At 56.3% G+C, this 21,786-nt stretch overlaps 9 protein-coding genes across 9 annotated transcripts; 4 read left to right on the forward strand and 5 right to left on the reverse strand.

Moving 5' to 3' along the window:
- Positions 1 to 39: 39 nt before the first annotated feature.
- Positions 40 to 5,132, forward strand: L969DRAFT_70399 (uncharacterized protein; the record flags this gene model as incomplete). The annotated part of the gene is made up of 7 exons (XM_014715989.1): positions 40 to 309; positions 366 to 1,207; positions 1,276 to 1,528; positions 1,677 to 2,366; positions 2,420 to 2,950; positions 3,033 to 4,489; positions 4,541 to 5,132. 7 exons carry the CDS (start codon positions 40 to 42, stop codon positions 5,130 to 5,132), a joined length of 4,635 nt encoding a protein of 1,544 aa, XP_014571475.1.
- A 63-nt stretch (positions 5,133 to 5,195) lies between these two features.
- L969DRAFT_42403 (uncharacterized protein) lies at positions 5,196 to 8,275 on the reverse strand (the record flags this gene model as incomplete). Its single annotated transcript, XM_014715534.1, has 4 exons — positions 5,196 to 5,307; positions 5,355 to 7,319; positions 7,375 to 7,429; positions 7,492 to 8,275. 4 exons carry the CDS (start codon positions 8,273 to 8,275, stop codon positions 5,196 to 5,198), a joined length of 2,916 nt encoding a protein of 971 aa, XP_014571020.1.
- A 62-nt stretch (positions 8,276 to 8,337) lies between these two features.
- Positions 8,338 to 9,477, forward strand: L969DRAFT_183953 (uncharacterized protein). Its single transcript, XM_014715990.1, has one exon. It carries the CDS (start codon positions 8,392 to 8,394, stop codon positions 9,307 to 9,309), a length of 918 nt encoding a protein of 305 aa, XP_014571476.1. The 5' UTR covers positions 8,338 to 8,391; the 3' UTR covers positions 9,310 to 9,477.
- L969DRAFT_42854 (uncharacterized protein) lies at positions 9,331 to 11,163 on the reverse strand (the record flags this gene model as incomplete). Its single annotated transcript, XM_014715938.1, has 6 exons — positions 9,331 to 9,749; positions 9,801 to 9,909; positions 9,963 to 10,129; positions 10,180 to 10,256; positions 10,307 to 11,036; positions 11,094 to 11,163. The coding sequence occupies 6 exons, from the start codon at positions 11,161 to 11,163 to the stop codon at positions 9,331 to 9,333; spliced, it is 1,572 nt and encodes a 523-aa protein (XP_014571424.1).
- A 134-nt stretch (positions 11,164 to 11,297) lies between these two features.
- On the forward strand, positions 11,298 to 15,202 carry L969DRAFT_84805 (uncharacterized protein). The gene is made up of 6 exons (XM_014715991.1): positions 11,298 to 11,577; positions 11,641 to 11,715; positions 11,774 to 11,964; positions 12,019 to 12,321; positions 12,372 to 14,930; positions 14,981 to 15,202. The coding sequence occupies exons 1-6, from the start codon at positions 11,347 to 11,349 to the stop codon at positions 15,108 to 15,110; spliced, it is 3,489 nt and encodes a 1,162-aa protein (XP_014571477.1). The 5' UTR covers positions 11,298 to 11,346; the 3' UTR covers positions 15,111 to 15,202.
- On the reverse strand, positions 15,103 to 17,312 carry L969DRAFT_84807 (uncharacterized protein). Its single transcript, XM_014715992.1, has 9 exons — positions 17,202 to 17,312; positions 16,989 to 17,145; positions 16,826 to 16,930; positions 16,737 to 16,767; positions 16,616 to 16,688; positions 16,240 to 16,566; positions 15,985 to 16,188; positions 15,360 to 15,933; positions 15,103 to 15,305 (listed from the first exon to the last, which is right to left on the reverse strand). The coding sequence occupies exons 1-9, from the start codon at positions 17,237 to 17,239 to the stop codon at positions 15,183 to 15,185; spliced, it is 1,632 nt and encodes a 543-aa protein (XP_014571478.1). The 5' UTR covers positions 17,240 to 17,312; the 3' UTR covers positions 15,103 to 15,182.
- Positions 17,313 to 17,440: 128 nt separating this feature from the next.
- L969DRAFT_84808 (uncharacterized protein) lies at positions 17,441 to 18,383 on the reverse strand. The gene is made up of 6 exons (XM_014715993.1): positions 18,362 to 18,383; positions 18,267 to 18,290; positions 18,150 to 18,209; positions 18,032 to 18,092; positions 17,864 to 17,975; positions 17,441 to 17,804 (listed from the first exon to the last, which is right to left on the reverse strand). The coding sequence occupies exons 1-6, from the start codon at positions 18,368 to 18,370 to the stop codon at positions 17,570 to 17,572; spliced, it is 501 nt and encodes a 166-aa protein (XP_014571479.1). The 5' UTR covers positions 18,371 to 18,383; the 3' UTR covers positions 17,441 to 17,569.
- Positions 18,384 to 18,597: 214 nt separating this feature from the next.
- Positions 18,598 to 20,604, forward strand: L969DRAFT_43109 (uncharacterized protein; the record flags this gene model as incomplete). Its single annotated transcript, XM_014715994.1, has 10 exons — positions 18,598 to 18,844; positions 18,904 to 19,031; positions 19,093 to 19,214; positions 19,265 to 19,447; positions 19,497 to 19,567; positions 19,624 to 19,853; positions 19,907 to 20,067; positions 20,118 to 20,265; positions 20,321 to 20,501; positions 20,555 to 20,604. The coding sequence occupies 10 exons, from the start codon at positions 18,598 to 18,600 to the stop codon at positions 20,602 to 20,604; spliced, it is 1,521 nt and encodes a 506-aa protein (XP_014571480.1).
- On the reverse strand, positions 20,570 to 21,757 carry L969DRAFT_84810 (uncharacterized protein). Its single transcript, XM_014715995.1, has 4 exons — positions 21,518 to 21,757; positions 21,407 to 21,467; positions 21,277 to 21,351; positions 20,570 to 21,221 (listed from the first exon to the last, which is right to left on the reverse strand). The coding sequence occupies exons 1-4, from the start codon at positions 21,680 to 21,682 to the stop codon at positions 20,632 to 20,634; spliced, it is 891 nt and encodes a 296-aa protein (XP_014571481.1). The 5' UTR covers positions 21,683 to 21,757; the 3' UTR covers positions 20,570 to 20,631.
- Between the last annotated feature and the right edge of the window lie 29 nt (positions 21,758 to 21,786).

Consider the following 21,786-nt stretch of genomic DNA (forward strand, 5'->3'; position numbering starts at 1 on the left):
AGCTCACAGTGGTCCTCAGCCTCAGCACGCCACTCCAGCATGAAGCCTCCCCTTGCAGCCAAAGCGGGCAAGGCGAAGATGCCGGCCGCGGAACCGCGCGAGGAGGCAGAGACGAGAAGGAAGCAGGAGGGCGAAGAACGAGCAGCGAGGATGAGAGAGGACATGATGCGCAAGGAAATGGCGTTTCAGCAAAAGCGAGAGCAGAAGAGATACCAGGCCGAGCAAGACAGGCTCAAGGGAATTCCGGCCCAAGCAGTCAGCAAAGTCGCTCAGCCTCCCAATGCCCGCAAGTCAGTCATGAGCAGCACGGTGAGCTGTCGGTGTGATCTGCCCTGAGCCCACGCTGAGCTTTCACTGATCGCCAGGCCCACCTCGCTCGTCCGACGCCAGTGTCACGCGAGCAACGCAGGCGGGATGCCCTCTTTGCTGAGGACGGGCCTTCGCTGCTGATGATCCCCGTACCGAGTAGGATCGATGTCGGACCTCACACGCTTGCAAGAGGTCGCCTTTCACAGGGCTCAAGCTCTGATCTACAGCGGGAGCGAGTGTCACCTATGCCGACCAAGAGTGGATCGCACGGGAGGTCAGCCGTGTCGGCTCACCAGGCTGGAGCGCAGCGTCATGAACGTGGCAAGACAGCACTGCCCGATCTCGAGCTTGCACGTACTTCCGCGAAGCGCGACAAACGGTCGATCGAGGAAATTGAGGACGATCTCAAGCTGCAGCGTGCAGGGCAGTACGGCTCTCCAGCAGGCAACGATGCGAGATCTGCCACCACCTCTGAAACATCCAAATTTGCGCAAAAGACCGCAAAGACATCGCAACGTCATACCGCGCAACGCGCAGGACGACAGAAGCAGGACCGGAAACATCCGAGAAAAGGCGAACAGGCGAGCGTGGGCGGGAGCAAGAGCGTTGTCGACCAGCAATCCGAAGAGGAAGAGAGTGTGGATAGCTCCGAGATCGATGATGAGCCGTCGCGCAGGCCGGGCAGTTACATCTGGCAGCTTGTCAATGGTGACCGCCGACGTCCGCATTACGATAGTGACGCGTCGTCGAGCGATATGGAGGCCGATGCCGAACAAGTACGCAGAGAGGAAGCCAGGGCTGCTCGGATCAGCAGGCGCGAAGATGACGAGCTTCTGGCGGAAGAAGAAGCGCGACGGGCAGAGAAGCGTCGGCGCCTCGCACGGCAACGGGCAAAGCAGTAAGCGCCTCCTCAAGCCATCCGCAGACGTAGACTATACATCACGAGTTGTTGTAATCACACAACAGAGCAGAGCCATCGAACATGAATGTTAGGCATACGCCGAGCAAAGGCACATGCTATCGACGATGCCGGCGCGATTGCCATGCTTTCGAGCGGTCACTCGACAGCGACCTGGTCTCTTATGATGCCCTCCTCTTGCCGCCTCGCGTTGACATCGATCAGCTGGTAGAAGATGGTCAATATGACGGCAGTGATGCCGAGTGCATTGGCCAGGTTACTCAGGAAGACATCGCTGGTCAGGAGACCGAGTCAGAGGCCGTGAGCACGTTCAAAGCTGGTGACACGCTTGCCTGATCATCTCCACGGTTGTCAGAGCACGCCTGTCGTCCGCTGCGAGCGTACTGGCGAATGTCCGTGACGCTTGACTGGCTAGGCTCGGCTGCTCGCGCGGTCGCGATATTGCCAGCAGCTTTCGAGCTTCGAGGAGCCAGAGCGATCGAACGAGTTGGCAAGCCTGTCGCTCATACAGCGCCTCGTCAGCCTGCAGATCGCGAGCGGTCGCATCATGGCAGACATCAAGCCCAGGATCAAGTCGCCTAGACAGACTCGATCGACGAGGAGCTCGCCCGTCAAGCACAAAGACGTCAGCCCGCCTGCAACGCCGGCCAAGAGGCGTAGGGTCAAGAAGGAGGAAGACGAAGACGAAGACGTGAAGCAGTCGCCCAGACCCTCGCCCCAGCTGGCCAAGAAGCTCAGACAGCTCGAGACGTACAACCAGACACCTTATCCTGACTTTGCGCGACCGTCCGAGGCAGACTGTCACTCCGTTCTAGAGGCGCTCTGCACGGTTCACAGGCGACCCGAACGACCCGTCAAGCTCAAGCAAGCCAGGCCAGATGGTCCGGCAGGCTGCGGAAGCGTGCCTGACCCGCTCGATGCACTCATTCGCACCATCCTTTCCCAGAACACGTCATCTGCAAATTCGACGAGAGCCATGAAGGGTCTCATCGAACGCTTCGGCTACGGTGACTACGCTGCCATTCAAGCGGCATCGGTCGAAGATGTGACAGAAAGCATCGCTACCGGTGGGCTTGCAAACGTCAAGGCCAAAGTCATCAAGAAAGTCCTCGACCAGGTCCAGGAGAAGCGTGGCAAGGTGCTGTCCTCATGTCACTGGCCCTTTTGACACGAGCTGATAGCGCATGTCAGCTCGATCTGACATACTTACACGACATGGAGGATATCGACGTCATGCGCGAGCTCATATCGTTTGATGGCGTTGGCTTCAAGACAGCTTCCTGCGTCCTCCTCTTCTGTCTCGGACGCGAATCCTTCGCAGTCGACACTCATGTCTTCAGGCTGACCAAGGCCCTCAACTGGGTTCCAGCTAAAGCCGACCGAGAGACGACGTTCCAGCATCTCGACGTCAAGATCCCCGGACCGTTAAAATACCCTCTCCATTCCTTATTGATCCACCACGGTCGCAGCTGCAAAAATTGCTCAGCCAATGGCGTGCTGACGGAAGAGCCCGTAGTCGAAAGCTGTCCTCTGCGACCTTTCCTGCACGGCAAACGCCCAAAAGATTATCAGGACGATGCGCCAGGAGAGGCTGGCAAATCTGATAAGATGCGCGACGAGGATCGCCATCCCACGGTTCCGTCGCTGCTCAAAACCGAGGGCAACATTCAAGCCAAGATCGAGCCGGAGCTGAAGCCGAAGCCAACAATGCACGGCTTGCATGTCTGAACATTCCAACTGGGCTGATCTCATCAAAATTTGTGACAGTGTGTCTCTAGTCTTGCAATCCCGTGTTAATGAAGAGATCTGCAAACTTCGCGACCTGCTCTCCCGTTATATTGCAAAGTCCTACGACTTACAAGCCACGCACGATCCTCCACTCATTGACTCGGATGTCGCACTTTTTGACTCCACTCGGACTTGCGTGCAGCAGTCTCATACAGACCGTTGTCCCAGCCCAAATGGAGTCTTTGAGCGTAGACATATCGCTCCATCCGTTCAGACAGAGAAGCGTTTGATGTGGAGTAACATGCTTGGCCTTCAAGAAGCGCAGGTACAGCCACCTCAAAAGAGACGACGAAGCCTGTATATTCTCACTGGCTCTCTCGTCTTTGTCCTCGCCATCCTCCTGACCCTGCCGAGCCACAACGATCAGTCAGATATCGATTCTTTGCATTTCGACAAAGCACAGCATGGCTCTATCTGGCGCTGGCTGAGCGAGACAGCTTCCAATAGTGCTGCCTTGCTGCGTTCTGAGATCAAGCCAGCAGATCTGCTCGGCGGCAAGGCTTGGCATCTGGATACTTCGGGCCGCAGGTATGAGCAAGGAAGAGCACAGAATGTGGATCTGGTCAGCTTCTTGCACTCCCAAGTGGGCCAACCTCGCAAAGGTCGACCAATCTGGACGGTGATCGGCGGAGGTTTCTATCTGAAGAATGTCGTGCCCCAGCTGGTTGCGTTTCTGGAAACACTGAAGCACGCTGATCATGTCAACACGTTCAAGCGAACGCCCGGACCCAAGCCAGACGATCAACCTGACGGTATCTACCGCCCGCTGACTGCAGAGACAACGCCAAAGCCAAGCTTGCTCGTGATATGTCTCGATCAGGCCTGCATGTCGACTTGCGCCCTCTCTGGTCTGATGTGCTACATCTTCGACAAGCTTGAAGATCTGCCCGAACGATACAGAGCGCTCAAGGCAGAGAATAAGATCGAGTATTTTTCGATAGGCTATCAGAAAGCGTCAGCACTCGCAGAGATAGCCGGCGCAGGCTACTCGACCGTCTCTTCCGATCTTGACATTTTCTTCCAAGGCAACATCTTCGAGTATCTGCACGACATAGATGAGGGCGAGTATGACATTCAAATGCAAGACGAAGGCGGCGATACGCTGAACATCGGCTTCTTCGCGCAGCGCGGTACGCCAGCTGTCGCCGAACTTTGGCGACAGGTGGCTCAAGACGTTGCGGAGCGCAACGCATGGGACCAGCCTGCAGTGAACCACTATTTACAGTCGAGACCGATGCGCAGTCATAATCAGACCGTATGGCCGCCGTCAAATAACTTCGTTGCTCCGACCGGTTTGAAGGTCTATGTCATCGACAAAGCTCGTGTCTGGGGACGCACCATGGGCTGGACTCCGCCGGCTAGCGTGGTGGCTCTGCATCTGACCTGCACGGGCCCTAGGGAGCTCAAGGTATACGATGCCAAGGAATGCGGCTTCTGGCACGACGTCGATCATTACTATACCGATCCTCCTCGGTAAGCATGGGTCGCAATCAGGCTGACAGAGCTGACAGGCATGCAATGCAGCATCCTTACCATCGGCGCGCTTGCGGGCGACGAACAAACAGTTGCACGCCAAGTCAAATTCGTTCTCGCACTAGCAAATGCCACGGGTCGAGCATTTGTCCCTCCATCGCAAGTCTATGTCACCTCGGATTTTCCGGGCATCTCCGAGATCGAATTCCGGCATTTCGTCAGCAAGGGACAGTTCCCTCCCACGCCGGAAGACCGCTTGCGCGCAGCGAACCAGACAGGCCTGAGACTGCTCGACCGCCCTGCAATCTACCACCGCAGGTTTGCTTCCGCAATCAACGTCGTCAAACTCATGAACACTACGAGCGTAAAGGTGCTGGAACCCTCCTATCTACGGTATGCTCAGAGGTACGCGTTACCCACCGACGAACCGCTACTGGCAGCTAGACCTATCGATACAATGCTGCTCGCCGGCTACGAGCAAACTCTCCAGCTGCTCCAGACAGAGCCATACGCCTCACTGCACGCACTGACGCTTATGGATCATAATGATGTTGCTCGTTTCACGCCCCCCGATGATGCGGATCAAGTAACGATGTGCCGCACTATCGAGACAGTGCAAGGCTGCGCCTCGATCTGCCTGTAGTCACTGTAGGGCTCAGCCCTGTATAATGCTGTATACGATGCATTTGCACCGTACGTCGACCTTTCATATCTTCGAACGCGTGCCGATCGGCGTGACTTTACCAGGCATATTGCGGTAATGCATCCGAAGATGCTGCATCATGTTGTCACTTCGGCTGAAAAACTTGCCACATCCGCTGTACCGCCATCAGCAAGCGATCAATGAGCATCAGTGCGCACTCACGGAAAGTCGCAGCCGAAAGGACGCTCCTTTGTGTGCATCTTTTCATGTCGGGCGAGGTGCTCCCATCTGGCAAAGGCAGCGTCACACCCATTAGCTTGGCAAGCGAATGCCTTTGTCAGCATGTGATGCTGCTTAGCAGATCTTTTGGTCTTCTTCACACGGCGACAAGTAGAGCCAGACTGCAAGCATACAGGGCTCCGTCGTCTGGCGCCGGCCTCTGGGCCGACTGCCTCTGAGACACTCTCGCTGACTGCCTCTGAGAAACTGTCGCGGCTGCTGCTTACTGTTGTGGTAGGCTCGGGATCACGAAGAGATGCTACCGCTTTGTCTGAGGGTCTGATTGGCATCGAGAGAGCGGCTTTCGCGCGGCCAAGCTTTCTTCTGCTCACAGGCACAGACAACGGCTGAGGTCTCGTGCACGGCGACGTTGATTTGGGTTGAGAGGCGCGTAAATGCTGGTCAGGAGACGTCAAAGGCAGTCTTGTCTGACTTGTATTGGATACGACGCGCGGCGCAATGAAGGGAAGCTGATACGATTGCTGAAGCTCTGTCGGCGACGACATCTCACTCGAAGGCGGATCATCAAGGACGAATCCAGGCTTGAACGATGGCTGGTCTCTATTGGCGACTTTGCTCGTGATGGTTTCGCGCTCGTTTGTAGCGAAATTTAGAAGCAAACGCGGCAGTTCTTTCGTCGATGTCTCGCCACGGGACGGGCTTGAATCCAGCCGGCCGCGTACATTCGACGAACGGTACCGCGAAAAATTTAGGCGGGGTGTCGCGTGAGGGCTTGATGAGCCGCGTGAGAGCATCTGCCTAGTGACAGATTTGCTGCAGTTCTGAGACATGGTGAGCGGAAGAGCTGGTTCTGGGCGTGCCACAGGTAGCTCGTTTGTGGAAGATGACAGAGCGGGCGGGCTTGAACACGGATCGGGCAGCGTATAGCCAGAAAGAATCGACATCTGTGTGGCTGAGCGAAAATGTAACTTGTACTTGCCCTCGAGGGCATTGGTCAAAGTATCACCGAGATTCGTGGTGACGTTAGTCCATGTTGTATTAGGAGAACCAGCCTCCTCGCGGCGCCATTGCTCGACACTTTGCATAGCTCGCCAGTCATGCTGCTCGTAGTGACAGCCGTCGCGTCTGAATTGATCGAGCACGACGGAGTTCGAAGTTGAGACGCGGCCATGGGACACGGGCGAATGGCTCGTGTACGGCATCAGGCGCAGATCTTGCTCGCCTTGGCATAGCATCCACCGAGATGTACTAGGTGGCTTTGGACCATCGGCAGATGCGTAGAAGGCGCTATGAGATCCTGGTGTGAGCGATCGGCCTGACATCGTAGCATGACTAGCCTCTCTGGGCTTAGATGGAGCGCTGCAAAGCGAACGAACCTCCTCTTCCGATTGACTACACAAGGATGCTGTCTGGTCGTAGCGGCCGAGGCCCCAAGTGAGATCAGGCTGAACATAGTTCTGCTTTGCCATGTGAGATCTCCACGCGCTTGGTGAAAGCATGGCCAAAGCAAAGCGAGCGCGATCTGGCTCATCTGTCGATTCCGGCAGCTGATGAACGAGAATTGGACGCGAGTGCACAGGGCGAGCAAGCGTTGCGATACGCTGAGACAGAATGAAGCCGGAGGAAAGTGGGGTTTTAAAGACTCGTCGAGCTGCAGGTGAAGTATCGGGTGAGACGCGGGTGGCCGAGTGAGCAGCTGTCACGTAGGAATAAGGCGAGCTACCGTTGTAGATGCGCGAGCTGTCGACTGAATCACACCCCGCGGCGGAAGACATTCTGGCAGGCGATGTGTCGGTAGTGGGTTCCCGAGTGTGAGCTGAGGAGTGAACGCGCAAGCTGCACCCGAAGGCATGCTTGCTCGACGGCGCGTCGAAGCCAGGACGATCTCGAAAGACAGCAATGACAATGCATGATACAAGCATCACCTCTTGCGGGGCGGCACGGCGTCTATGGTTGTCCTGATCTGACCGCTTGCGGGATGTTCAGCCAGAGGCGTCATCACCGCTTGCCTCCGCGTCCTGAAGCCTCTAATTTTTCCTTGACTGCTTGCTGTTTCGCTGTGTCACACGCTCTCGAGTCAGCCAAATGGTCATGGGTAACGAGTGAAGAGAACACATACCTTCTGCTTCGGCCTCTCGGCGAAGCTTGGCCTCTTCGCGTTCGGCACGGACTCGATTGAGCCGGGCGAGGTCTGCCTTTGCCTCGTCGGTCTTGCCAGCCTGATGCATTGCCCAGTAGCGCTCCTTGGCGGCCTTCTTCTCTTGCGCTTCTCGTTCCTTGCGAGAAAGCGCAGCGCCCGGCTGGGCTGTACCGATCGAGGAGAGCTTCATCGACTTGGTGAGACCCGCATTGGACTGCATAGAGACCGAGGGGTCTCTCGCAAGTGCCTCGTCTGCATCTTCCTCTGACTCTTCCTCGTCCCCGTCGCCCGCAAACTTGACGCCCGTGGACGGTTTGGCTTTCTTCTTCTTCTTGGCCTTGTCCGCTCGTCGCTGGGCTCGCAACTTTGCAACATCCTCTTCCTCATCCTCGTCGTTGCCCAGGTTGGCCTTGGGTTTGAGTGCCGACGGACCCGGCCGTGCGCTCGCTGTTGACGGTGGCTCAGATAGCCTGGCAGGCTGCAGGACGACGCTCGCAGTCGGATCTGAGCCATCACCTGTGCCGCGCTTGGTGACCTTAGCTGAGCCGAGGCCGTCGCTATCTCCCTCGCTATCCTCCCCCGAGCCAGACTCGTCCTCGGAGTCCTCCTCGTCCTCTTCTTCGCCACTCTCTTCGTCAGACTCTGCCCACCGTCCTGCAGATTTCTTGTTGCGTTCTGCCTCTGCCTGAGCTGAGCGAGGGTCGAGATCCCGAGTGAAGTGACGTCCTCCGCCCCTGCGGAACTTGCCTCTGCCTCGTACCATGGCAGCAAGTCCCCGCAAGTCGGCTGTTGAGTCAGTGAGCGAGCGAGCGGGCGACTCGCGCGTCTGCTCTGCCTGCACTGACCCAAGCGCCACAGGCAGCGCTCGAGGCTGCAGCGATGACGGCCGTGCAGGTGCTGGCAGGACCTACAAGGCGGCTCATGAGACCAGCGCTCGAGCTGTGCACCTGCTTGAGGCGCCAGACCGTGCACACGGCAGCCACAGAGCAGGCCACCGTCACATCCCTCAAGGCCAAAAAGAGGTCCTTGTTCGCTTACGAGAGGCCGGACAGGGTCTACCCGCTCCGCAAGAGACTGCTCTTCTCACACTACAGGACACTCCTTGAGACCAACCAGGTCGTCATCTTTCTGCGGCATGGCGACTTCGATGTCGCCGAGTTCACTCGCCTGAGAGCAGAGGTCGCTGCCGTCAATGCCTCTACCTATCTCAAGTCAGCTTCTGCGCCGAGCCTGCAGACTGACGATGCCGGCCGGTCGACGCTCCCGCCGGGCTCGCTGCCAGCGCTCACTGTCGTCAGAACGGGCTTGCTCTCGCCGCTCATAAAGTCGATGCCCGACCTGGACCTCATGGCCATCGAGCCCTTCCTGAAGGGACCCATCGCCCTGCTGACGATCCCGGAGCTCGACCCACCGACGCTCAAATCGCTCATCAGAGCCATCACTGCCGCATCAACCCGTCCAAACGCACGCGCGACGGCAGCTGGCATTGCTCAGGCTATTGGTAAGGGCAAGGCTGCCCAAACACCGGCAGCCAAGATCGAGAAACCCGCTCGGCTGCCAGTCGTTACTTCCCTCGTGTCTCAGAGGACAAGTTCCCTTCACGACCTTAACGAACTGGCAGCTCTGCCCGATCTGCGAACCTTGCAAGCTCAGCTCATCGGTCTCTTGTCGTATTCGGGACAGGCGCTGATCCAGGTGCTGCAACAAGCCGCAGGAGGCAATGTCGCGCTCACATTGCGAGGGTACGAGCAAGGCCTGCAGGACGCTTCAAAGGCAAGCCGAGCAACGGCTCCGTAAGCGCGTGCAACGTGAGATGCATCATGTCTCCTCGTCTGCCGCACTGGCTCGCTGGCTGGACTTTGTGCGTGTGTTTGACCAGGGAAACTCATTCTGCCGGGCATCGAGGGACGAGCGGCGCCTCGTACGCTGACCGAACGAGTCCCGCTGAATAAGACTGCCCGGATTGGACGCCGTGGGCGAGTGAGCGATGAGCACATAGCCCGAAGAAAGCATTCGTCGCCCAGTGAGTGCAAGCGCGCTACTCCGCCGCCTGATCGACCTGGGCGGCGTCGGGCCATGTGCAGAGGTGGTGAGATAGCCTACATGATCGCCTTGCTCGAGCAAGCGATTTCTTTCATTGTCTGTTGGGCTCTTTCGCTGCCGGCCTGCGTCGTTCTCGTCTTCTTGAGACCGTGTGAGGACGCGAACACCACCGAAGACGATACCCACGCCAAAGCCTGCAAGTCGATGAGCGCTTTGGGAATCATGAGGCCCGGTCGACGACTCACAAAAGTTGAGAACGCGCTGAAAGTCTGCGTTTGCAAAGTCGCGGTAGAGCACAGCAGAGCCAATGATCGCCGACAACGTAAAGCACACAAACTGCGTTGGGACGACCTCCTGTCGAGGGAAGCATGAGACCAGCTCGCAAGTGACGAGAACAAACGGCCGACCCTGCTATCGAAGCGCTGCAGTGCCTTTTGGAGGTAATTGACTTGCGCAACGGCGGTCAGGACGAGTATGAGCAGGATCGGGTATGTTATCCACTCGCGGAACATATCGAGGAAGATGATGTTGAGAAAGGACGAAATGGCCTTCGTAGTCAGCACGGTAAACCCGCCTGCCGCGCAACGTCAACTGTGTTACAACTCAACGGGCAGGAGGCGCTACCGATGAGGGCGCATAAGCCAACGTCAATGATGATCCAGCGATCAGCGACCGGGCGTGTAGACAAGAACGAAAGGATGCTATGTGACGAACGTAAGCACCGTCTGTGTCAAGGGATCGGTATCCCCACCCGATGAGGACGAGGGAGACGATAGCGTATACGATGAAGCCAACGCCACGGATGGCGCGCTTGAGCTCGTCGGGCGAGAGCTTTTGTTCGCTCGATTGACTGCTGATGACGACTGTGGAGACACCGATGACACTCATGCCGATGCCGATGATGTCTTGCTTTCTGAATGTTTCCTTGAGCAGCAGTGGCGCGACGAAGCAATTGGCGATGAGTGCGACTGATCCGAGAGGTGCGACAAGCGATGCCGGCGCTAGACCGTAGGAAATGAAATTTGAAGCCTCGCCGATGGCCATGAGGGTCAAGCCGAGCCACCAGAGCTTTGAGCGCAGGTAGGTCTTTCCGCCTCTCGCGTGGGATGGGCGCTCTTGCGGATGATCTTTTGGCGAGATCTGATCCTCGTCAGCTGTCGGCGAGCTCGGAAGCTTGATGATGGGTGTGACATATTGTACATCGCCCTGTTCCTCCTGGCGAGTGGCAAAGAATGGATCTCCTCGTTCGTGGCCAGATGGCGAGGTGACAGGCGGCTTCAGATCCTGCACAGAAGGACGCGCGAGTACGAAGGCAGGCTTCGGCGAGCCAGGAGCAAGCGTCGTGGAATCCGAGAGTTCCTCTGGCTGATCATGTCGACACGAGTGACTCGTCGAGGGCGTAGTCGGCTGCGATCCATGTCCATGTTCACTAGCACTGTCTTGCTGCTCCTCTATGCGCTTATGGGACAGCTTCTGCACGTCTGCCGTGAGCGCCGTGATGAGCTGGAACGCGGGCAGAAGATGAGGAGCGAACTGACTTAGCGCGACGCTGATGAGTACATTGCCGCCGCTGCAAAGAGCAACGCCGAGCAGGGAGGAGGCGCCCATCCTACGAGGCCGCAAAGAGTACCAGCAGGGAGTGACAGTTGGTATAGAGTGCCCGCATGCAGCCTACCCACAGTCTCGTCAAACCCTGACGTTGCTAGAGCGCGTCAAGGCTTCTCTTTGCCAGCGCTCCACGTGTCCACTCTCAGCAAGCTCGAGGCAAAGGTAGAGAGCCTTGCCACAGCCATGCTGGGCCCAGAGAACGTATCAGGGGGTATGTCGGGTGCATTTGGGACCACCCCGGCAGGCCTCGCAGATCTCGCTGCTGCAACGTTCGCCGGCAAGTCACTGACCGATGAGATCAAGTCTGTCGAGGACAAATGGCACCTTCTCCCCGCTTTCCTCGCCGTCAAGGGGCTTGTGAAGCAACACATCGACTCTTACAACCATCTCGTTGATGTCGAGCTCCGCGCCATCGTCAGTCTCCACGCTTGCTAGCCTTGCGCTTCCCATGCTCACACCATCTTTCGCGCGCGCCAGGTCCTCTCAGAGGCTAACCGACGGGTGGTCTCTGACGTTGATCCCAATTGGTTCCTCGAGTACACCGATATCTATGTACGCCGCTCTGACATCATGACTCGACCGATCTCGATGTCTGATATCCCTCGCGTAGGTTGGCTCGCCCGAGCGACTGCAGATGAACGGCCTCATACACAAGCCACTGACACCCCAAGAATGTCGTCTAAGAGATATGACTTACGCTGCCCCAATCTATGTCGACGTCATCTACGCAAAGGGCTCCCGCAATGTCGTCAGCAAGAAGCAGCTCATTGGCCGCATACCTGTCATGCTTCGATCTAACAAGTCAGCCGTCCTGCCTGTTGCGTGCGCACCCACCTGCTGATGTTCCAACTCCAGATGTGTCCTCTGGGACAAGGATCCGGAGCAGATGCAGAGCCTCACAGAATGCCCTCTCGATCCGGGGGGCTACTTTGTCGTCAAAGGCACCGAAAAGGTTATTCTTGTCCAAGAACAGCTCAGCAAGAATCGCGTCCTCGTCGAGAACGATGGCCGCGGTCCTTCGAAGGGTATCATCGCCAGTGTCACTTCCTCGACTCTCGAGCGCAAGTCAAAGACATATGTTGCCGAGAAGAGCAAGAAGATCGTGCTCCGTCATAATTCGCTGCACGAAGATGTCCCGATCGTCATTGCTCTCAAAGCGTGCGTGACTCGTGCATTTGAGAGCGTCCACGTACTGAGTGTACTTGCAGCCTGGGCATTGTCGGCGACCATGAGATCATGCTGCTCGTCTGTGGCACCAGTCCGGAATTGCGCGAACGTTTTGCTATCAATTTCGAGGATTCCACTCGCCTAGGCATCTACACCCGCACGCAAGCCCTCGAGTACGTCGGTCATCGCGTCAAACTCTCGAAGCGTGTTGCCCCAGGCGGCAATAACTTTGTGCGACGTCCCGTCGCAGAAGAAGCGCTCGAGCTCTTAGCCACTCTCGTGCTGGCTCACGTGCCTGTCGAAAATCTCAACTTTCGGCCTAAAGCGATATACATGGCCCTCATGATCCGGCGTGTCCTTGCCGCTATGCTCGATCCTACGATGACGGACGATCGCGATTATGTGGGCAACAAACGCCTTGAGCTTGCCGGTCAATTACTCTCGTTGCTGTTTGAAGATCTTTTCAAACTTTTCAATAGGGACTTCAAAACCAATGTCGACAAGATGCTCAAAAAGCCTTCCCGCACAAATGAATTTGACGGGCTCAAGGTGCTGAGCATGCAGACTGGCTCGATCACCGATGGCTTTGTACGAGCGATCGCGACCGGCAACTGGTCACTCAAGCGATTTAGAATGGAGCGCGCCGGCATCACCCACGTCTTGTCCCGGCTGAGTTACATTTCTGCTCTTGGCATGATGACTCGTATCACTTCCCAGTTCGAGAAGACGCGCAAGGTCAGCGGCCCTCGTGCACTACAAGCGAGCCAGTGGGGCATGCTTTGTCCCTCCGACACGCCTGAAGGCGAAGCCTGTGGTCTCGTCAAGAACCTGGCTCTTATGACACACATCACTACCGACGTCGAGGAGACGAGTCTTTGGCGACTCGCGTACGTCCTGGGCTTGGAGGATGTCTGCAATGTTACGGGTACTGAGCTCTATGCTCCCGGCACTTTCGTCGTCTACCTGAACGGCGTATTGCTCGGTCTCACGCAGGAGCCACGGGTCTTCACGCAGCGATTCCGCGCTTTCCGACGAGCCGGTGAGATCTCCGAATTCGTCAGCATCTACATCAACACACAACAGGCAGCGATACATATCGCCAGCGATGGCGGACGAATCTGTCGGCCCATGATCATCGTCGATCGCGGTCGGCCTCGGGTCACGGACGCGCATATCGCTGCACTTAGAGCAAGCATGAAGACATTTGACGATTTCCTGAAGGAAGGTCTAATCGAATATCTCGATGTCAACGAAGAAAATGATGCGCATATCGCACTCTACGAGCGAGACATCAAGAAATTCACTACGCATCTCGAGATCGAGCCTTTCACGCTTTTGGGTGCTGTGGCTGGACTCATTCCTTTCCCACATCACAACCAATCGCCAAGGAACACCTATCAGTGCGCGATGGGCAAGCAGGCTATTGGCGCTATTGCGTACAATCAGCTTGCTCGTATAGATACGCTCCTCTATCTAATGGTTTATCCCCAAAGGCCGCTGGTGACGACAAAGACGATCGAGCTCGTCAAATACGATCAGCTGCCTGCAGGTCAAAACGCGATGGTTGCGGTCATGAGCTTCAGCGGCTATGATATCGAGGACGCACTCATTCTCAATCGTGCTAGCGTCGATCGTGGATTTGGGCGGTGTCAAGTATTCCGCAAGTACTCGACTTACATCAAGCAATACCCAAACAACACGCACGATCGCTTGGCCGACCCTCCCCCGCCAGATAGCGATCGTCACAGGAAGTACAAAGTCGACGCCGACGGTCTGCCAGCTGTCGGCGATCGTGTCAAGGAAGGCGACATATATGTCAACAAACAGACGCCCAGCAATGCTACCGACAACTCGAGCACTGCATCTTCGATGCCATCGCATTGGCGAGATGCAGTCATGACTTATCGAGCCAATATGAACGGACATATCGACAAGGTCATGCTTTCGGACATGGAGAATGGCACTCAACTTGTTAAGATCCTAATGCGACAAACGCGTAGACCTGAACTTGGCGACAAATTTTCTTCGCGACATGGTCAGAAGGGCGTTTGCGGCCTGATCGTGCCACAAGAAGACATGCCTTTCACAGATCAAGGTATATGTCCAGACATCATCATGAATCCCCATGGCTTTCCTTCGCGTATGACGGTGGGCAAAATGCTCGAGCTGCTCTCCGGCAAGGCCGGCATCCTTGGCGGCAAATTTGAGTACGGAACAGCTTTCGGCGGTTCAAAGGCAGAAGATATGTCTCGAGCTCTGATTCAGGCCGGCTACAGCTACGCCGGCAAGGATTACCTCACGTCAGGTATCACCGGCCAGGCTCTGGAGTCCTACGTCTTCTTCGGTCCGATATTCTATCAGAAGCTCAAGCATATGGTCATCGACAAGATGCATGCTCGTTCTCGCGGTCCTCGCGCGACCTTGACTCGTCAGCCCACCGAAGGACGATCCCGCGATGGTGGATTGCGCCTCGGTGAGATGGAGCGAGACTGTCTGATTGCGCACGGCGCTAGTCACCTGCTTTTGGAGCGATTGATGCTCAGCTCCGACGCTTTCGAAGTTGATGTCTGCCAGAGCTGTGGCTTTATGGGTTACAACGGGTAAGCTCTTCTATAGCAGCTTATCATGATGGCTCATGCAACACGTGCAGATGGTGCGCTCACTGTAAGAGCGGCGACAAAGTCGTCAAGCTTATGCTGCCATATGCTAGCAAATTGCTCTTCCAAGAATTGCTGGCGATGAATATCGCACCGCGCCTGGTGCTGGAAGACACATTTTAGACACGAATTTGCATTGGTTGCAACTGTTGTTGGTACTATCGCATGCAATGTGCCGTCTATTGTACGTCGATCTCACTCGAGGTCCTTTGCGCGATACAACAGAATATAAGCACTGCTGTCCTCGCCGCCACCGTCGAGCTGAGCAATCTTGTCTCTTGTCACCGTCGTGACCTTCGCGTCGTCAAATTTGAACCACTAAATATCAGTTTCGAGTCAGCACAGTCAGCGAGGAGCGCGCGAGGATCGTGCCTCTTCTTTGTCCGGATCGCCGTCGTAGCGTGAAATCGGATCATACGCAGGACCGGCAGGGTTGGCAGCGCTTTTGACCCAGGCGAGGTAATGGCCCCCTTCGGCGCTTGCGCCCTTATGGGTAACGATTCCCCATAATTCATACAAGCCAGTCGGATTGGAGCCCGCATCGCCTGTCAGGCTTGGATCCATGATTTGTTGCAGATCTAGGTACTCCGCAGCACGCTTCTTTGCTTCGCCAGCGGCTGTATACAGTTCGGTGTCATCATCGCGGGCAGCTGCTGGCTCGATGGCAGACGCCGAGTCACTCGTACCAGCAGACGTGCCAATCGTCGAATCCTTCGCGGCCGGCGCTATAGCAATTTTTGTACGCTTTCTGACCTTGCCCCGTTCTCGACGATCTTTTTCGATCTCCTGGAAGCGGTCGGTTACTGCTTTGGTCTTCTTTTTCAAGTCATCGGACAGTATCTCTTGTACATCGAGGTCAAAGGGAAATTTCACTTTGCGCATAATCTTTGCCTTCGAGCGTGTTTGTCGGTTGTAGTAGAAGCGAACAAAGTGAACCGTCAGGTAGCTGCACAATCTTCCCATAAGTATAAAGCAGACGGACGAAACCCAAGCCTACTGCGGCATTCTATTGATACGGCTGATTTGTTGATACTGTGCCAGGCGTCCCAAGGTTGGGCTCGTCTTTTCGACGGGTTGATCGAGCGCGTGCTTTATGCCGGCCATCATGTAGTTGGTATCGACAGTGATGTTACATTTGAGCTCTAAGAAAGGCTCGGAGGAATAGCTTGACGCTTCTGCTGGCGCTTCTACCGATTTGGTCCTTGCGTGCTCGTCAGCACTTTTTGCAACAAAGAGGTCCATTGGGACACACTCAGTGATGATCTCGCCGGTCATGTACTGCTGCACAAATCTAGCTGTACGATCCGTACCGTTTGACGCGCCGGGCAGGCTATCGAGGGTCCCTCTGAGCGCGTTGACGATCGCATTCCAGCATTCTTCGGCATCCTGCTGTGCGGGCCTGCCCTCGCGCATCTCCTGGAACTGGGGAACGTGTCCTTTAAGAATTTGCCAGAAGAGAAGGGGCGGATAGCCGTCGGACTGTGGCCCGCCTGGCTGAGAGCTGAGATCCTTGTAGAGATCACGTAGGGACGCAGTGAGTGCCGAATCGCTCTGCTGAGAGCTGAGAGTGCCAGGATAGCTTGAGGACAAGGCGTCAGACTGGCTTACATTGAATGCGTAGTACATACGAGTTGAGTGCAGTCTGTAGCTCGGGTATGGCCCGCAAGACCTGAACGGTGCTGTTCATGTAGCACGTATTGCCTGCAATAAAGTCAGCCTGACATGACCTGCGATCAGAGACAGCCTCACCGAGATTGATGAGACCAGAAGGATCACTAGACTGCACGTATGTGGGTGAGCATGCCGGTGAACGCGAAAGGTCGTTACGCTTCACGCACCACTTTGGCTAGCTCAGAGTCTGTCATGTCTTCCATGAAGACGATCTTTTCTGGCGGGGGCACAGGCAAAGCTTCGGCAGTGCCGATGAGCATGAAGGCATGGCCCTGTAGAATTGCCCCGTTCAGTTTGTCCAGTGTGGCCAGAAGCGATCGAGACCCATACCGGCTTGATGCCCAGCTTTGACCAGTCTGCATCATCTTTGAGTTGACCACCCTTGACGAGCACCTTTTGTTGAGCGACGGGAACGCCCGTCTTTTCGTAGATTCGTTGCTTGAAGCTCGCCGGACTGTCGGCGCTGGGGTCGAGCTGTAGATCATGCCTGGTGCAGGACGCATCAGTCTTTGCGCCGCTCCACTCGGTGCGACGACACCATACTTCTGTCCGGCATGCTTGACCGAGACTGCAAAAGCCATCTCGAACTCGAACGAGCACAGCTCAATCAGATGAGCAGCGAGACCGGCACTTTTGCTTGTAGCTGTACACGCGTCTCGTCGATCGCAACGCTGTTTGCTCGCGATGGCTCCACATCCCCACAGTGGCTATGATCCTTACTCAATTATTGCGAGCCAGTACACGTCTAGGCCTAAGCTTCATTGCGATGCCAGGTCGCTCGTGATCTTCACGTATATACAACTCGCGCGTCCATCGAGCGCTCGAAGGTGAACGCTTACAAATGTGCATGCGCATTCGGTCTATCTGACGTCACGCGGGTAGAGGCAGCAGCAGGACCTCGACAGGCTCGTTCAGATCGCCTTCTTGCTGTCTGCAGCCTTGTCAAACTTGGCGTTGTAGCGGGCACTGAGATCGTCATAGTCCTTCTTGAGGGTGACATATTTGTCATCTCCGCCCTCTTTGGCTTGCTTGCGCAGGAGTGCATTGTCTTCTTGCACCTTGATCAGGTCCAGGATGACAGCGTACACTCTCGACAGCATAAGCGAGAGAAAGAGCGTCGAACCGGTCAGGTACATGTTGCGTTCGCTGCTCGTCCCGAGTAAGATCAGCGGGGCTCACCCGACATTCCCGCTTGGCACACTTGCCTGAGGAATTTGCGCGTTCGCCAGTCAGACTCGCCGCGCAGGTTTTGACCCATGCCCGACTGTCGAATCTCCTTGCCCTCGGCGTGTACTCTGAGCATGTGCTGTACCGCATCTGCAGCACCGCTGCGTGAGCTAGCTCGAACAGGCTTGCTCTGTCACACGACTGACCGACGAAGAGGACGACGACGAAGATGAACAGGATCTTCAAGCCGAACTGGAGTTTGGCAACCTGTGTACGAGTCAGAAGCTGAACAGCTGCAGCAACAAGCTTGGCACGGAAACGCACGATAGGACTCTCTGCCAGGAACTTGAGCATAGCCCGCCGCCAGGTGAAAGGGAGTGGCAGCTGTTGGAGCCAGCTGTGAAGCTCAGCTCATCGAGACCCTTGGAGAGATTGACCTACCACGAGACTGATGAACAAGCCCATCTGCGGTGGAGGACACGGACGTCAGTCAATGCATAGCGGTGCAAGGCATATGCCGGGCAGCACCGACTTGCCTCGAGCATGAGCAGCGAAAACGTCATTTGCAGATAGATTGCCATACTGTCGTGATGTGATCCTTCACGTCGGTCAAGCCCGTCAATACGTCGGGATACGTCGTCGACTCGGCGAGCGTGGGCTGGCGCGCGTTGTGCGGTATGACGCAGAAATGTTATCAGATGGCTTTTCAGTTAGCTCTCGTCGTTTGCGCGCGACAAAGTGAAGCGCAGGTGCTTTGAGCCTGATCAGCCAGATGGTCGCAGCGAGCGAAGATGAATCTCTCAGCTCAGGCTCGGGCTCGGAGTCCGATGTCGAGGAGACCGGCAAACGAAGATCGAGCCCGACGAGCGGCAAGGGAGCAAAAGTAAAGCTCAATGACAGCGACAGACAAAAGACAATTGAGGAGCTAGGCGAAGGCATCGATCAGCCAGAGCCTAAGCTGGCTGACATGACGCCCCTCACGCCCGTCATCATGGCCAAGCAGGCGACAATCAACATCGGTGCGCTCCCGTGCAGGGCTGCAGCGTTGCCAGGCTTAAGACGCGAGTCATCTTGACAGGCACGATCGGTCATGTCGCCCATGGCAAATCTACCGTCGTCAAAGCCATCTCGGGCGTACACACTGTCCGTTTCAAGAACGAGCTGGAGCGCAACATCACCATCAAGCTCGGCTATGCCAACGCAAAGGTTGGCAGCACGCGCCAGAGTCGTGAGCCACAAGGCTGAGCACCACTTGACTGCTCCACAGATCTACAAGTGTCAGAATCCAAAATGTCCACGGCCGCAATGCTATGCTTCCTACCCGTCCGACAAGGAGGATCATCCGCCCTGTCAGCGCGAGGGCTGCAGCGGCAAGATGACTCTGCAAAGGTTAGTCGATGCCTTCCTTGGGGTCATCTTCTGCTGAGCACGACAGGCAGACATGTCTCCTTTGTCGACTGTCCGGGTCACGATATCCTGATGGCGACCATGCTCAACGGCGCTGCCGTCATGGACGCCGCACTTTTGCTCGTTGCCGCCAACGAATCTTGCCCGCAGCCTCAGACGAGCGAGCACCTCGCTGCCATCGAAATCATGAAGCTCAAGCATATCATCATACTACAGTGCGCCTCAGTGCCATCTTCCAAGGCAACGGCTTACACTTGCTCGCAGAAACAAGGTCGATCTCATACAAGAGCAGAAAGCGGAAGAGCACCACCAGTCCATCGTCGATTTCGTAAGAGGTCGGTCCCGCACGTCCTCCGTTCCATTGCTTGCTCATCCTCCGACCCCCTCACAGGAACTGTGGCTGATTCTGCACCTGTCGTGCCGATTTCGGCTCAGCTAAAGTACAACATCGAGGCTGTCAACGAGTACCTGTGCACCCGCATTCCAGTGCCAATGCGCGACTTTGCGACTGATCCGCGCCTGATTGTGATTCGTAGCTTCGATGTCAACAAGCCAGGCTCAGAGGTGGACGAGATCAAAGGCGGCGTAGCAGGCGGCTCTATTCTGAGCGGTGTCCTGCGAGTGAGTCTCGCTCTTGAGAGGTCCGCAACGAAGGTATACTGATGCCTATGTAGCTTGGCCAAGAGATCGAGGTACGACCGGGCATCATCGAGAAAGCAGGTGGTAGGACGGTTTGCAAGCCTCTCTTCAGTCGCGTCGAGACTTTGCTGGCCGAGCGCAACCACCTCCGCTTTGCAGTGCCAGGCGGCTTGATCGGTGTGGGCACAAAAATTGAGTGGGTCTACGCTTCACTTTGCGAGTTGCGTTCACTGATCTGTCACCTAGCCCTTGTGTATGCAGAGCTGACCGACTGGTCGGTCAAGTACTCGGCGCGGTCGGGAAATTGCCAGATATCTATACTGAGCTCGAGATCAACTACTTCTTGCTGCGAAGGCTCCTCGGTGTCAAGACAGATGACAAAAAGCAGACAAAGGTAAGTCTCAGCCAGCGCAGCGATCGACGCCCAGCTCATGCACGACACGTTTCAGGTCCAGAAGCTTGCGAAAGGCGAGGTCCTGATGATCAACATTGGCTCCACTTCGACCGGCGGTAAGGTCATGAACATCAAAGCGGATCTTGCCAAAATTGCCCTCATGACGCCGGCATGTACCGAAGTGGGGGAGAAAGTCGCTCTCAGTCGACGCATCGATAAGCATTGGCGTCTCGTCGGTGCGTACTCATGCTCTTCTCGGAGTGCCCGCTTATCGAAACCTGCTGGACAGGCTGGGGCAGCGTGCGTCGCGGTACCACGATAGAGACCGAGACTGCATGAGCATGTACAATCTTTGCAGATGATGATCTAGAGCTTGGCCTTTTGCTCCTGCCACTTGGGCACTTCGCCCAGCCGCTCCCAGGCTGGCGCAATGTCGCCTCCCGGTCCGAGATCGTTATTACCTGGGTCCGCAGCAATGTCTGCCAGGACGTGGTGGTACATGCCGACCTTGATCATGCCGACAGCAGACTTGGCGGACTTGACACCCATCCTCGTTGCGAGCTCGACAGATTTCCTGTAGCAATCGTCTGCAGATTCGGCGAGATGATCAACGAGCCCCGCTCTGAGTGCATCTGGCGCAAAGAATCGCGTGCCTAGCACGCAGACGTCTCTGAACGTGTTCGGCGTCATCTTTGCACGCAGCGTCGTGATCATGCCTTGCGGAATGGGAGCGCCAAAATCGACTTCGTTCATCGCGAGCATGATGCGGCCTTTGCCCTCCAGATTCTTGGCCACGCGGTAGTCGTGACACATGGCGATGAGCAGTCCGCCAGCGAAAGTGTGTCCATTCAGGGCTGCAATAGTGGGCATCGGAAAGGTGAGTATCCGCTTGACGATTGGATAATAGTGATCTGTGAAGAAGCCCTCTGTCGTCATGACCCTGTCAAGGTCGAGGCCTGCCGCGGACACAAGTTCAGGATCACCCGGGCTAGTCTCATGACTCATGCTGACCGTTGGAGAAAAAGCGATCTTTGTCGCGCAGCCCGATTGTGATGAGAGCAGCTTGACCTTTGCCGGGCCCACCCTCTGTAGTCGTGTATCAGTATGACACCTTTCAGGACGTTTGGCTCATCATGCTTGCCTAGCTCCTCGTCGACATCAGCACGCCAAATTCTCTCGGCGTCGTCAAGAGCTGTGCTATACTGCGTTGCGCACGTGAGCAAAGTACATTGCAGCACGATGCGAAACGTACGGCGCCGAGCAGCTCGGGGACCAGACGGTTATCAGGTGCATGCGTGAGTTCAATGGTAAAGACGATGGTGTCTTCTATGATCTGATGCGTCAGCGCGCACAGTCGCTGTTTGCCCTCGGCGCCCGGCGGATAGTGTGTTGGCGATGCAAGCAGGCTGACGACCATGCTGTACGTGCGATGTATGTTAGGATCCTCGGAAATGGAAGCCTGGCGACATTCACCGCGACAGCTTTCGTCGCGTGGCGCGTGAAAGGTAGCCGACCTAGCCG

Source organism: Mixia osmundae, assembly GCF_000708205.1.
Source record: "Mixia osmundae IAM 14324 unplaced genomic scaffold scaffold_1, whole genome shotgun sequence".
Lineage (NCBI taxonomy): Eukaryota > Fungi > Basidiomycota > Mixiomycetes > Mixiales > Mixiaceae > Mixia > Mixia osmundae.

Coding starts and splice junctions, on each gene's coding strand:
- L969DRAFT_84810 (XM_014715995.1), bottom strand. CDS start 21,682: ATGGTCGTCAGCCTGCTTGCATCGCCAACACACTATCCGCCGGGCGCC. Junction 21,468..21,517: donor TCCCCGAGCTGCTCGGCGCC/GTACGTTTCGCA, acceptor TGCGCAACGCAG/TATAGCACAGCTCTTGACGA. Junction 21,222..21,276: donor AGATCGCTTTTTCTCCAACG/GTCAGCATGAGT, acceptor TGTCCGCGGCAG/GCCTCGACCTTGACAGGGTC.
- L969DRAFT_84807 (XM_014715992.1), bottom strand. CDS start 17,239: ATGGCTTTTGCAGTCTCGGTCAAGCATGCCGGACAGAA. Junction 15,934..15,984: donor CGTATCAATAGAATGCCGCA/GTAGGCTTGGGT, acceptor AAGATTGTGCAG/CTACCTGACGGTTCACTTTG. Junction 15,306..15,359: donor GCGATCCGGACAAAGAAGAG/GCACGATCCTCG, acceptor ACTGATATTTAG/TGGTTCAAATTTGACGACGC.
- L969DRAFT_84805 (XM_014715991.1), top strand. CDS start 11,347: ATGCTGGGCCCAGAGAACGTATCAGGGGGTATGTCGGGTGCATTTGGG. Junction 11,578..11,640: donor ATGTCGAGCTCCGCGCCATC/GTCAGTCTCCAC, acceptor CGCGCGCGCCAG/GTCCTCTCAGAGGCTAACCG. Junction 12,322..12,371: donor ATCGTCATTGCTCTCAAAGC/GTGCGTGACTCG, acceptor GTGTACTTGCAG/CCTGGGCATTGTCGGCGACC.
- L969DRAFT_183953 (XM_014715990.1), top strand. CDS start 8,392: ATGACGGCCGTGCAGGTGCTGGCAGGACCTACAAGGCGGCTCATGAGA.
- L969DRAFT_84808 (XM_014715993.1), bottom strand. Junction 18,093..18,149: donor TCCTGGCAGAGAGTCCTATC/GTGCGTTTCCGT, acceptor ACTCGTACACAG/GTTGCCAAACTCCAGTTCGG. Junction 17,805..17,863: donor CGAACGCGCAAATTCCTCAG/GCAAGTGTGCCA, acceptor CGGGACGAGCAG/CGAACGCAACATGTACCTGA.